Genomic DNA, 13713 nt, shown 5'->3' with positions numbered 1-13713 from the left:
AGAACTTGTCAGAAAGTCACTTTGTTTTTACAGCCTTTTCTGTAGTCTAATTAGACAGTCGGCGCCATTGACACATTGATCTGAGATGCCCACTGCTCTATTTACAGTGATGGGGCTCAAACTTATGCTGCAGTGACCTGGGAATGACCCCGCATGTGCGCTGCAGCTGATCCCGCTGAGCCACAAAGCAACATAACGTGGATATTTCATTCTCTCAGCCGCCTCTGGGATGGTCTTGTTGTTTGGTTGACAGCTCCACCCGGTCCGTCATGGGGTAGGGCAGTTAGAAGGGCACAGTGGCCAGAAGGGGAGGAGTGAGAGGGGAAAGAAGGGGGCAGTGCGTTGAGCGACTCCTCACTGTGGACTCCGTGGACTCCGGGACAGTCTCTGACAAACACAGATTGAGCTGGGACCTTTGACCTGCTTCAGGCTGACTCCCAGTGATCCAGTCCGTGTCACGTCCCCGACGGGCGAGTAAACAGCTTTGTCCAGAGGGAGAGCGGATGAGAATGACAATGCAATGCAAATTAAACGATAGAGTCTGACAGAAAATATGGATGTTTACATGGAGCGTTTAGCTTGTAAAGCGGAGACCAGGCTTAGAGCACTATGTATATGCGCCTAACACCATAATGAATTATAGTCACACACAAAGATGGAGGCAGACAACTAGGCCTGTCACGATAACAACATCTAAAGTTCTATATATTGAGGCAGGAAACTATCGCGATGAACAATGTTATAGACTAAGAATGTCGAAAACTAAACATTTTCTGGACCGACCACCGAACCTCATTAGCCAGATTAAAATATACTACGCTATTTATTTCAAGACGTGCCTGCAATTTCACACTAACTCTGTCGCATCGCCGCTCTGCCTCCTGCTCACAAACACACTGCCCCGGCGCCTCGTTCCAGTCACGTCACTTAAAAAAAAAATCCCCAACAGAAACAGTAAATAATCTCAGATATACAAGGCGTTTGTCTAGCGTTAGAAGTTTGAAGCCCATTTGAAACTTTGCAGCGGCTCATTTAAGAAAATGACAGCTCCGAAGAGACGCCGCTATAATTTGAGGTAGTGTTAACAATAATAAAGAAATATGATTGAAACGGGACTGTGTAGTCGGATTCAAGGAATTGCATAAGCTCTACAAAGCCCTCGCCGCTTACAAAGTCAAGGGGCAGCATGTCTTTTTCAATCATTCTGCATATCTTTTGGGTTATAGTCTCTGAGCGCTGTTTTTTCGTATTTTCTACCAGCTAGCACAGATGACATGATTGGTTGGCTTTTGCTACCTTTCTCACCCGAATAGACTTGAGGGTGTCGTGATTTCAGGTGATACGTCATAGATGATGTGCTGCAGCTGTGCTTAAACACTGTATAACACAAGTTGGTGAAAAAACACTACACACCACAACGGCCTCCAAAATCCTGCACTGTCACTCAAAAAGTTGTAAATTTGGGTCCGAAGTGCTGTCATGCACAAGCTTAATATAGAAGGTGCAGTTACGCGCTGGACCTGAGGTGGCAGTGGTGAGTATAAAATGACCAACTTGCATCTAGCCCCATCCATCCATTTTCTTCCACTTTTCCGTTTCCGGGTCGTGGGGGCAGGTGTTGGAGCTGCACAGATCACAGGACACCAGCCCCTTATGGCTCCTCCTGCAGGTGGTGGGTCCACGGAAGTACGGCCTCACTATTGAATGGGCCTGTTGGTCTCTCATAAGGGGCTTCTGAACTGCTCTTTGTCTGACCTGTCACTTAGGACCTGTTTCCCATGGGAGACCCTACCAGGGGCACGAAGCCCACGACAACAGAGCTCCAGGATCATTCAAGTGCTCAAACTACGGCTGAACAATATGGAAAAAATTTCATATCTCGATATTCCGCCAGGTATCTCGATATCGATGCGATACGATATGACTACGGGTCAGGTGAAAACTAAGCACTTTTCCGAAAAATTTAATTATAATACAAATGAGTGCAGTTTTATTGATGAAAATCTATATCGTTTATATCTTGTTTTTTCGATTTTAATATTATGAATGTTCATATCTCGATATAAGTACGATAACGCTATATTTTTCTTTGGCGATATTGATATCTTGAATGTTCATATCTCGATATCGATACGATAACAATATATCTTTCAGCCCTAGCTCAAACCCCTCCACCACTTTAAGGTTCCAGGAGGGGCATCTAGCCCCTTTGAGTACAAACGGGCGAGTTATGATTGTGAGGGAGGGTCTGAGGGATAATTTGCTCACTTAGCACAAAAAGATCTCACTGTAGGAGCGTTTAGTCCACAGTCTATAATAGCGTAACTTAAAGATCACTTTTTTTTTTTTTTACTTTCATTGACAACCGACAGCTTTGATCAGTTAACTTTGATACGGTCAACCACCAACGGTCATCGGTTAACATCCCTATTCAAAAGTATTTAATCCTAAAAAAAAAACCATAATGAACACGAAATACAACTTACTTCGGGTAAGAAATAAAATATTAAGTTATAAAAATGTGCTGACAATAAATATTGAGGCCAAAAATGTGTTATTTATGCGTCATTTAAAGAGGGGGTATTATGCTTTTTTCAGCCACATAGCACCAGTCTATGGCACACTACAATGATGACGAAACCTTCTGTTGGTCTGTAAATGCAGTAAATTAGAATAACTGCCTTGTATAAAATTGCTCTTTCAAAATGGCGGTAGCGAAAGACTTGAAATAGGCCCCTGTCTCTTTAAGAACCTCTGACCCTTTCCGACACGCCCCCTCCACACGCTGTCTGTGGCATCACAACACTGCGCTCGTTGTCTCAACTGTATTGAAACTACGATCGGTGCATTTTAATTTTTATTGTTGGAAAGGAGCTACTGTTTATCACTTTGTGAACAATGGCCACACAGGATATTATTTGGAGACAAACCTTCCACACCGGACGCTTGGAAGGGGCTCTTGCCTGAAAAATAACTGCTGTTTGGAGGCTATCTCTTTGCATCTGCCATGCCCTATGGATCTCTAACTATACCCCCATGGACGACACCAGGATCTGCAGGAGCCCATACGATTCAAAGACGGACATTATCTGTGCAGGTGGACAATGGTTTTTCGAGGTTACCCGTTAGCTTGTTATAATCGACTACAGCTCATTGTTGATGAAAAGTCTGCAATAAACCACAAATGTGTAAAGCCAGGCTCATTGTGTGATCATCGTAAAGGCTGCTTCAAGTAATTGCCGGCTTTATTGACGTTATTTGTGCATAATATGCTGCGTATTTTCAATGAATGTTGTGAAGGTGAAGGTTGTTAGCTTGTCGTGGCTAATAGTGCCTTAGCTCCGGGAGAAAACCACTCGGCTACGACTCACTGTAGATGAAATGTGAGCAGTAAACTACAAAATCAACAAGCCAGGCTCAGTGTGTGATCATCATAAAGGCTGCTTCAAGCAGTTGCCTGTTTTAGTGACGTTTTCAATGCATAATATGCTGCTTGTATTCAGTGAATTTTCCCGTTAGCTTGTCGCGGCTAGCTTGTTAGCTCCGGGAGAAAGCCACTCGGCTATGACCCATTGTAGATGAAATGTGAGCAATAAACTTCCAAATCAACAAGCCTGGCTCCGTGTGTGATCATTGTTAAACGGTTCTTTATGTGTGTGGTGGTTTTATTGACTTTATGTGTGCATATTTCTCGTTTTCACGTGATGACTCGAGGTTTAGCTTAGCATTAGCTTTCTCCGGAGGCTCTGGGCATCATCAAGGCCCAGCGCAGAACCAGACACTGAAATAAGCGTTCTTGTCACCGGTTTTAATCCTGGGTGTTTCGGTAACAGAAACACTGATGTGTGTCTTTGTAAAAGTCTGCTGTGGCTCCGGTTCACAACACATGAAGCTAATCCTCCATGATGACTCTGTTTACATCTTAGGGCTAGACACTGCGGGGAGGGGGTTCTGCTGAGGAGCAGTGGTTGGTTACTCGGCTGGTGACGAAAGGTTGGAGGCGTATCCTGGAGGTCGGAGGCGTTTCCTGAAGGAATCACGCGTTTTATCCCTAAAATGGCTGCCATCGGAGTTTTTACAGATTACTCAGAAATACGTGAATGTGCCAAGGCAACACTTCAGGCATGTTTTTAATGAGGGAATGACTTAATAACATGATGTAAAGCTTGAAAAAGTCGATTTTGCATAATACCCCCCCTTTAATGAATGTTACTTTGTTTCTGGGTGTTGCCTCTGTTTTCTCTGTGGTTTGAGTCTAATTTCAGACTCACTTTTCGTCTCTGTCTGTATTTTCCTACTTGTTAAATTATTCTGGTGAAGTGTCTTAATGATCACAATCCCCAAATAGGCTTTTGCATACATACTGTGTTATTGGCAGATAATTTCAGAGGCAGATGCTTTGTTGTGCCGACAAACAAGGGTGTAATTAGACTGACTTTGTTTCATGCTTAAGAGAAACATAATTTGAAGATTAAAACACCGTAGTATTGTATATCTCAGCGGGGGTGACCTTGACCTCATGAATTTCCGTGTTGTTTTCCAGGAGCTGGAGGAGAATTACCAGCGGGCCTATTCGGAGGCGCTGGCGGCCTTTGGGAATGGAGCGCTGTTCATCGAGAAGTTTATTGAAAAACCCAGACACATTGAAGTACAAATCCTCGGTAAGAGCCTTCAGACACTTCAGACTGTGACTTCTTTTTTTTTTTTGTTGGGATCGAAGTTGTGTTCATTAAGACTTAGTGGTCTTCGCAGTCTGCGGCGCTGCGTAGGAGACAATACAGACAAATGAACTGGTGAGTGAGAGCCATAGGCCAGCGAGGGTTCATTATTTCTACTCATTATAGTGAATGCTAGACCGCTGCTGTCTGAAGGGTGCAATCCACAATAGATATTACTGGAAAATGTCAGATTTTTTTGGACAAAAGCTACAATATATTTTGCCTAAGATTGTAATATGCCTCTTCATGATCCCAATTGGATTGAAGAGTGTATGTTTTTTTGTTATGACTTGATTGTGGTACTTTGTGTCGGCTAGTGGGATGTTTGGGGAGGAATTGAAGGAAAGGGAATTATATTTGTGTGGCTTTTCATGTGACAGAAATCACCCAAAGCATTTTCCTCATTTAGATGGTCAAGTATAATAATTATAATTATGTTGTGGTTGCAAGATTCAAGACATTTATTCACCTCTTACCACCTGCCTTAACCGAGCACATTTTCTCCAGTTCGGCTTTACCAAAATCTCATTTGAAAGCAAAGACCTACAAAACTGATTAAACAGATTTTTTCCCTTGTGTTGTTGCCGTGTTGTCACTGAGCTTAGATGAGTTGATGCGTACCTGGTCTTTGTGCGTGCACTCAGTCATGCCATATACGACAGGCGTTGTTAGCATTTAGCCTCTCCCAGCATATTCCTATAGCTCCAAACTGGGGTGACGTTAGAAGCTACCAATGCTGTTCCACGATTCCCTATTTAAAAACAGTTACGAACATGACGATTTTCTAAGCCGATAAAAAAGTGGCACCATATTGTAAGGCGTAAGAATACCTTTGGAGCACTTCGACTTTACTGCGCGGACGTCGAAGTGCTCCTGTATTACTATGCCTTACAATATAGTACCCCTTTTTTTCCGCTTAGAAAATCGACATGTTTAATTTTGTGAACTAGACTTGGATTAAAGGCACATGTAACTGTATTTAAATAGGGAAAACGTGGAACAGCTTGGTAGCTTCTAACTTCATTCCAGTTTGGCACTATACCTATGCTAGGAGAGGCTAAATGCTAATTATATTACATGCACAAAGACCAGACAGTTACGCATCAACTCGTCTAAGCTCAGGTATGAACATATCTCAGTATGTAACAACCGTGGCCTGTTCCTTTAACCCCCACCTGAGCCGAGCACATTTTGCCCAGTTTGGCTTTACCGAAATCTTAAAGCTTCTTGAAAAAAAAAATAGCAACAAAAATGAGACGACAACAAGGATGAAAACGCAACAACAAGGCTGTGAGCTTTTAGATATGGGTAAAGCTGAACTGGCGAGAAAATGGCGCTCGGCTAAGGAGGAGGTTAAGATGTTAAAAACAGCAGTTTTCTTCTTACACTGTTCAGCGCTCATGATTGTATAGTCAAACCCTTTTCCTGCTGATGTAATCCTATATTTAGTTATAAGATCAAACTACAGGGAAGTGTTAATGAATTTGCATCTAATTGATGTTAATTATTATCCTATATTCCTATAATTTGATATCATTTTACATTTGTCTTGCACTTAACTTTTACACATCTTTCCGCAGGTGACAAATATGGAAATGTCGTTCACCTTTACGAGAGAGACTGCTCCATCCAGCGCAGGCATCAAAAGGTAAACTCGGTCGTGTTTTATCTTTATTGTGATGCTTGCAATTCTTGAGATCACAGCGCTGCCTTTCTTTAGCATTATGGTAATCATCTAAAGCTGGCGGCACATACAAAGGTCATCAGCTAGAGTTATACCTGCGAGCCATCCCCGCTCCCCTGTGTCTGTGCCTTTTCATTTTCACTAAAAGGCCAATTAGCGGCATTAATAACTAAAGGGATTACGGTTAGACCTGTGATAGCCATGACTATCTGCTGCAGTGGGGAGTAAGAGGATTAACCGTCAAAATTAACCACCCCCAGTGCTGCGTGAACGGACTCCCAAGCTACGGCGCCACGCTGAGCAGTTGTCAACAAAATTACCTTAAGTTATTTGACGTAGGTTTTTAGCTCTGTTCAAAACAAGTCAGATTTTAGGGAAAGGAAGCAAACACTGAAAAACTGTTCAAATGTTTCAGGTCTTTTTCCTGTTATGGGCACCTTTTTTAGAGGATGCTTTGCCAATAAAACTATTTTTGAATTCTTTATTTACGGCAACATTTCCTATAGCCTCCCGCACCAATTCAAAACAAAGCAAGATAAACTTTATGAGGGTAGACATTTTATGATTCTGTGTTTCATTCATAAAAAGGTAATGTTGTATTATGCCTGAAGCAGACACAGCGGATTTATCCCCCAGTTAAGTACTCCTCCTCGAACATAAACTTTGCCTAAGATCTAGAGAAGAGGCCCTAGAGACCGCGCTGTGTTTTCTTACTTTTTGCGACCGGTTAAATGGATCAAACGGCAAGAAATGTTGTGACAAAGTATGTTTGTATAGTTTTATACCAGTGAAGAGGCTATTTGGATGCAAAGCTAAAGGAAAAGCCATAAGTGACATTGTAAGAGGGAGTTTTCCATACAGTTACACACCCTTGTGGGTTTTTTGATATTTTTTTTACCATTTCTCGAAGAATGTGAATAAAACACAAATACCTTTTTTCACTTAATGGTCAGTGTTGTTGAGTAGCCATTTATTGGCTTAGCAAATAACAAACCATAACAAAATAAAATGCCAAAATGACCCTATTGAAAAGTTTACTCAGTTCCTAATACCGTGTATTGCCCCCTTTAAAGGAACAGGCCACTGTTTTTCCATACTGAGATATGTTCTTACCTGAGCTTAGATGAGTTGATACGTACCTGTCTGGTCTTTGTGAGTGCCTGTGGAAGAGCGTGGTCGCTTCCAGTTTCACCCGTTTGGAGCTAGAGGAATATGTTGGGAGACGCCAAATGCTAGTAACATCTTTGGTCGTTTTGCGTGACTGAGCGCACGCACAAAGACCAGACAGGTACACATCAACTCGTCTAAGCTCAGGGAAGAACATATCTCAGTATGGAAAAACGATGGCCTGGAAAAGTCCACCAGACTTACTGTGAAACATGGCGCTGGTTCAGTGATGCCATATCTCCAACAGAGTAAAGTGAAGGTCCTGTTAGTGGCCATCTCTGTCTCCTGACCTCAATATCATTGAACTGTGGGGAGAGTTCACATGTGCAATTCATGCAAGACAGCTTACAGGAACTTACAGGAACTGGAGGCTTTTTGTCAAGAGGAATGGGCCGCTTTACCATTAGAAAAAATAAAGAACCTCATCCACAATGACCACAAAAGACTCTAAGCTGTCATTAATGTTGCACGGTATTAGGAACTGAGGTGTTTTTTCACAACATCCCTGACCATCAGTGAAAAAAAGGTTTTTGTGTTTTCATTCCAATACTTTGAGAAATGGCCAAAAAATCAAGGCAATGCAACTTTACTTATTGGCACAACTGTATCCAATTCGAGACCTGGGACTTGCTCTTGGCCCTTATGTACAGTATGGTTGCACAGTCACAGTTGTGTTCTGTTTAGCTCCTCCTATGTCATGTCCTGTCCCCATTTTCCATAAGAAGGCAAAATGATAAACATCACAAAATAAAAGTAAGGGAAAACTAAGGAAAATTTTAACAAAACTGAAATACATTTTGTTGCGTATTAATTTAACTGTACTGTATGTCTTCACTTTGTCCATAAGAATCTGCTGCATCATCATCAACTGTTGCAACTAATAGTTTTGCCAAAGCGTCTGATTAGCACGAGTGATATTTAATTATGCAGCAAGGCACTTTTCAATCTCGTATTTTCATCACTTTCCTCCTTTTAATCAAATTACAGTTTCTAATCATATTGGTGTCAGAGAGGCTGCTCCCTTTCTTCAGACGAACTTAATCTGCCTCTGCCCCTAATCTCAGATCTGTTTGAATCTGAGAGCTGCCGCGAGTGCTTCGCTCAAATAGATGTGGGATTTGGGGAGTCAACAGCATTTCAGCCTCTTTTCTGTGCTGTTATATACTATGCTTTCTTAGTGTCGGAATAGGGGTTGCCCAAGCATGACGACTTACGGTAAAGTTAATGTGCAAAGATTGAAGTGGGTGCTTTTATAAGTACAGACTTGTTTGGTGTTTGCTGTTTAGGGAGCAGTCAAAAGAAAGTTTGAGTTTGGGCATATTGAGAGAGATATAGATGTTGAGGGATAAGGCTCTATTTGCCCTTGAAGCAGAGAAGTATTTTTCTTTTTAGTTGTGACCCCCACGTTGAGAACCACTGAACTAGAGACTACACAATCATTTCCTATTGATATGCAATCGTTTAGGGCGGCACGGTTCACAGCACGGTTCAATCACACGCGGTTCAATCCCAGAGCCACACGGGGCCGATGCATGTGGAGTTTGCATGTTCTGCCTGTGCCTGGGTAGGTTTCCTCTGGGGACTCCGGTTTCCCCTGTTAATGACAATGGGATAGATGAAGAATAGATACAGACGGCATCGCATCATAGAAGGGGGCGTGGCCTTGCTGAGGGAAACCAGAATCTTTTGAGATTCTTTTTAGCCATTATCTGGCAGAATATAAACTTATTAATCACATACAAATAAAGTCAAGTCTAATTCGGGTCCATATGGATGTTTATTCACAGCAGATTGTTCAGTAGAAGCAACAAAACAGCAGTCGTAGCTAGTGCTAGCTAGTGTTAGCATTAGCACAATGCTAGCATGAAGCATCACGTTAGCATTCTCTGTTATTTATGTGTTTATGGGCTGTTGAACCACTTTGCTCCTCTCCATGTCTTTGTATCTTTATTTAGTAGAAAACTATGATATATAGCGATTTAATATTATCCTCGAGCATCCCCTACCACTAAAAACATGGAAAATAGGCCAGGATGTATATGTGTGACTGTATTAATAGTGTCGGTTGAAGTGTTGGCGCAGATGTGTGCAGCCTCTGTCGGTCTATCCCAAGGGGAAGCCGTGGCTACATACAGTATGTCCAATCCAGTCCAACTTTATTTATGTAAAAACAACACTGATGACCAAAGTGCAGTACACACAGAGCAGGGCAAACAGTAAAAAAGGTAGACAAATACAAGGCAATGACAAAATCATTACAAAGTCAAGTGTCAATCACTATCAAAAGCCCGGGGAAAAAGGCGTGTCTTAAGGGGACTAGATGCAAGATGCAGGCGTGTAGGGCTGCAGCAGGTCAGACAAATACAGTGGTGCAAGCCCATAAAGGCATTTAAAAACAAATAATATATTTTTCAACTCAATACGGAAGCGGATGGAGAGCCAATGCAAAGATTTTAGGAGTTGTATTGGAGATATGTGTCCCCCCTTTGTGCCCGTCAAGAGTCAAGCGGCTTCATTTTGTCCCTTATGTAGCTTGCCACTGTGCGTAGAGGGTACAAAGTTGTGGACCCGAATTTATTCATTAATCATTTCTCATTGTTTTGAAGGTTGTGGAGATCGCACCAGCGTTTCAACTAAACCCTCAACTGAGAGCCCGCCTCCACTCGGACGCCGTCAGCCTCGCCAAAATGGTAAGATTATAACTCTACAACGCAGTTTGCTTTTCCTTTTTATACCGGAGATAGTGTTTGAAGGTGGATTTAATTAACAGTGGGATAAAGAAGATGCATTTTTTTTTTAAGTGAGCAGAAAAGTGAGTGCAAACGTGTGATTTACATAATTGGATGGAGAAAAGTGTTAATTGCGTGAAACTATTTTAGCAAGAATGGAAGGACAAGCTATATAGTGTGAAGTGTAGATTGAGAAGAGACTGGAGACAGACGACTAGAAAGATGCTGAGGTTAGAGGCTGCCATGAAACGAGAGGCCTAGAGGAAGACCGAAGAGCAGAGAGTGAATACCTGAAATCATCTGATGTCAAAAATGCAGAGAAAGTTTGTGTCGAAACTGCCAGTTAAAAACTTTCACCTGAGAAGTATTTGTGAAGTCTCGGCGCATACCCAGTGCCATTAGTTTTTCTGTTTTGTAATTGGTTTGTGGAAAACGCCGGACTCTTCCGCAGAATATTAATGCACTACTGATAAACTGGCAAAAATAAAACTCTGTTTGCAAATGGTTCGAACAGGGTGTCAACACTGTGAGGGAAAACTGCACTTTCAGCGATGACTATTTGAACAGGTTTGGGTGGCATTGTTTGGTGATTACGGTCATTGGATCAGCTTTGCACTGCATTGCTAAAATGTGCTTTATTATGTTTTTCACCACTGTGGGGTTTTGTTTTTGGTTGTATCTGCTGTGAAACTGTAGTTACCAGCACCACTACTACAACTACTACAACTCCTTCCACCACTACTGTTAATTCATCACTTGTATCTTACTATTGGAATAGATAGTGTCGTCTAAACCACTAAAGATTCTGGGAAAAGGAGTGAATTCCATAAAAGTAACCCAATAGATTTGATGTGATTTCTTTCACATAAAGCATTTGGACACTGCAGTGAGTTAGATGTAAACCCCAGTAGTAATCTGGCAGCCAACAGCGTTATTTTTCCATGCTCTTTTTCTCAACTTTGATATTGTTTTCAGCAAATGTTACTCTGTGGACATTATTTGCTAGTTTTCCCGCACAACAACAGCAGATTTCTATGGTGAAGTCCCAAACTCCATTACTAGTACCACTGCTGCTAGTATTGCCACTCTAGTACAACTAATTTTATTGAAGTAAATTTTTTTAACTCAATTAATCCTATTTCCCCCAATTTCCCCCCCAAGCTGGAAATCATGGGCCGGAACCTTTTTATTTGCGTGTTTCTTGTACGCCTGTATATCTGATGCGTCCGTTGGGGACTAAGTTTTCGTTTAAAAAACATCCTGATGGGACAAGCGTACTACAGTGTGCAAGAGTTTGCCTTCCACTGTTGCTACTCACTTCTAAAATACCATCTCAATGCAAAACATGTTAGGACAAACACAGAGACGTCCTCGATGCTAATGTTATCGTTCAGCCTCAAACAAACACTCCAGCCACGCCCCCTCTGAGCCAAAATAACCCTAATCCTTGTCAGTATAGGCAAGGCAAGTTTATTTGTAGAGCCTAATTCATACGCAAGGCAATTCAAAGTGCTTCACAGTTGCATAAAATAAAAACATTAATTACCGTAAAAGGCAAGAGTGCAGATAAAATACTTTCAGTCATATGAATGACAACAGAACTGTTTTCAGGCTGGATTTGAACATTGTTAAGAGTTAAGACTTGTCTCACATCCTCGTGAAGACTGTTCCAGATTTTAGCTGCATGAAACTGAAACACAGCCTCACCGTGTTTATTATTGACTCTGGGAACCACCAGGAGTATAAGAAATGGCACTTTGATTTCTGTTTACAGCAATTGTTAAACACTTAAAGGCGATGATTTATGGCCCTTTTGCTTTATTTATGTTTAACTTTTATATATATGTGGCATTGTTATTACTGTTTAATGTACAGTACAAGTTAAATGAGTGATCAAAGCTATTAAAGCTAAATAGCTATAAATGCACTTTGCCTCTGTTACTTGAATAACTATACAGATTAACAATAATAAATACATTTGTTGTTGAACTCATGTTTCTAATTATTGAAAATGTTTCGATTAAAATGCGATTAATTAAAAACATTTTTTTTTTTCAAGTCCCACCATTAATACACATATATCTGCTCTTTTGCCACTGCTACTATTGTAACCCTCCCACTTTTCCACCGTGTTTTCTAAATGTTTTTTTCACTAATGCACCTAAATTTCCCTTAAAGTAAAAGTCATCGATTACCTTTTTCCGTGTAAGTATGTAGTCGCGTTTAGTTCTTTCGTACCTCCAGGAGCTTTTGTTCTTGTTGAAAAGTTTCTCCTTCAGTCGAGGCAGCGTTTAAAGTGAGGCCTCATCTCTCAGTGGAGCAGTGCAGTAATGGTGTTTAGTGTTAATGGAGCAGCTGAGGGATGGGAGACGTGGAGATGAGCAGTGATTTGTTATCGGGCTGACCTTCATGCTAAAGAAATGCACAGAAATGAATTATACTGTATTTTTAGTCGTATAAAAGTTGAGACTTTATTCTTCCTGGGTTAGGAAATGTTAAAGGGACTATACGGAGTTTAAAAATGTCCTAAGGTGTAGAATGAGCCCAGACCTGTTCACCACAACTGCCTCTAAAATCCTGCACTGTCACTCAAAAAGGTGTTAATTCGGGTCCGAAGTGCCGTCATGCATGAGCTTAATATAGAAGCTGCAGTTACACGTATGGCCTGAGGTGGCAGTAGTGAGTATAAAATGGCCAACTTGCATCTAGCCCCTTTTAAGACGAGGTTTAAAGTAGGGCTGCTCGATTATTGAAAAAATAATACTCACGATTATTTTAGTCATGATTGAAATCATGATTATTCAAACGATTATTTGTTGCCTTTAAAAAAAAGTCTTTATTTTATTTATATATTTATTAATAAAAAAAACTATGCTGAATATTTTCTGCTTCCTGAACAGTCATAAAAGTACAAATGATTTCAATTATGCCTCGATTAAGGAGAGGTCTCTGTTTCACACCTGCCCCCTGCTGGCCAGCCCTCACACCTGCAAAAGTAAACTGAGCAGCGCGGCCTGATGACATCATCACACAGCGCTGTTTGTTTTTATGTCAGGCTAAAGCATGAGCCATGGCACGTGAAATGCCTTGGGAAAATAATCCGAGCGCCATGAAATAATGCAAAAAAAAAAGTCATAATAGAAATTGTAATCGAATTTCGATTCATTGCACAGCCCTAGTTTAAAGCATAGTAAAAATGACCAAATGTTAATACAGGCCCAATAAAATGCTAAAGAGAGCCTTCATCTCCTGTATTGTAGCATTCGATTTGACCATTCAGCTCACCTGTGTAACTATTGGTCAGACCTTCACCGACACGATCCAAGGACGTTTTTGTTTACACCATTGGAGAAGCCTGCAGCAATAAACAAGTTGACTTTAATTAATCAGGTGGTCTCAAACAAAGAGGCGATAC

The 13713-nt window shown here is 41.2% G+C and overlaps 1 protein-coding gene across 1 annotated transcript in view; it reads left to right on the top strand.

The window, feature by feature from the left end:
• LOC306980998 (pyruvate carboxylase, mitochondrial-like) overlaps positions 1-13713 on the top strand; it is a 362010-nt gene that overhangs the window by 31781 nt on the left and 316516 nt on the right. Inside the window, exons 7-9 of the mRNA XM_079580544.1 lie at positions 4544-4661; positions 6299-6366; positions 10176-10259. Of these exons, the coding sequence (XP_079436670.1) occupies positions 4544-4661; positions 6299-6366; positions 10176-10259 (270 nt within the window). The remainder of the gene's footprint in view (positions 1-4543; positions 4662-6298; positions 6367-10175; positions 10260-13713) is intronic.

The sequence above is a fragment of the Gobius niger genome, assembly GCF_951799975.1.
Source record: "Gobius niger genome assembly, chromosome: 21".
NCBI lineage: Eukaryota > Metazoa > Chordata > Actinopteri > Gobiiformes > Gobiidae > Gobius > Gobius niger.
The sequence above is the reverse complement of the archived record's forward strand: the minus strand, read 5'-3'. Positions and strand labels throughout refer to the sequence as shown.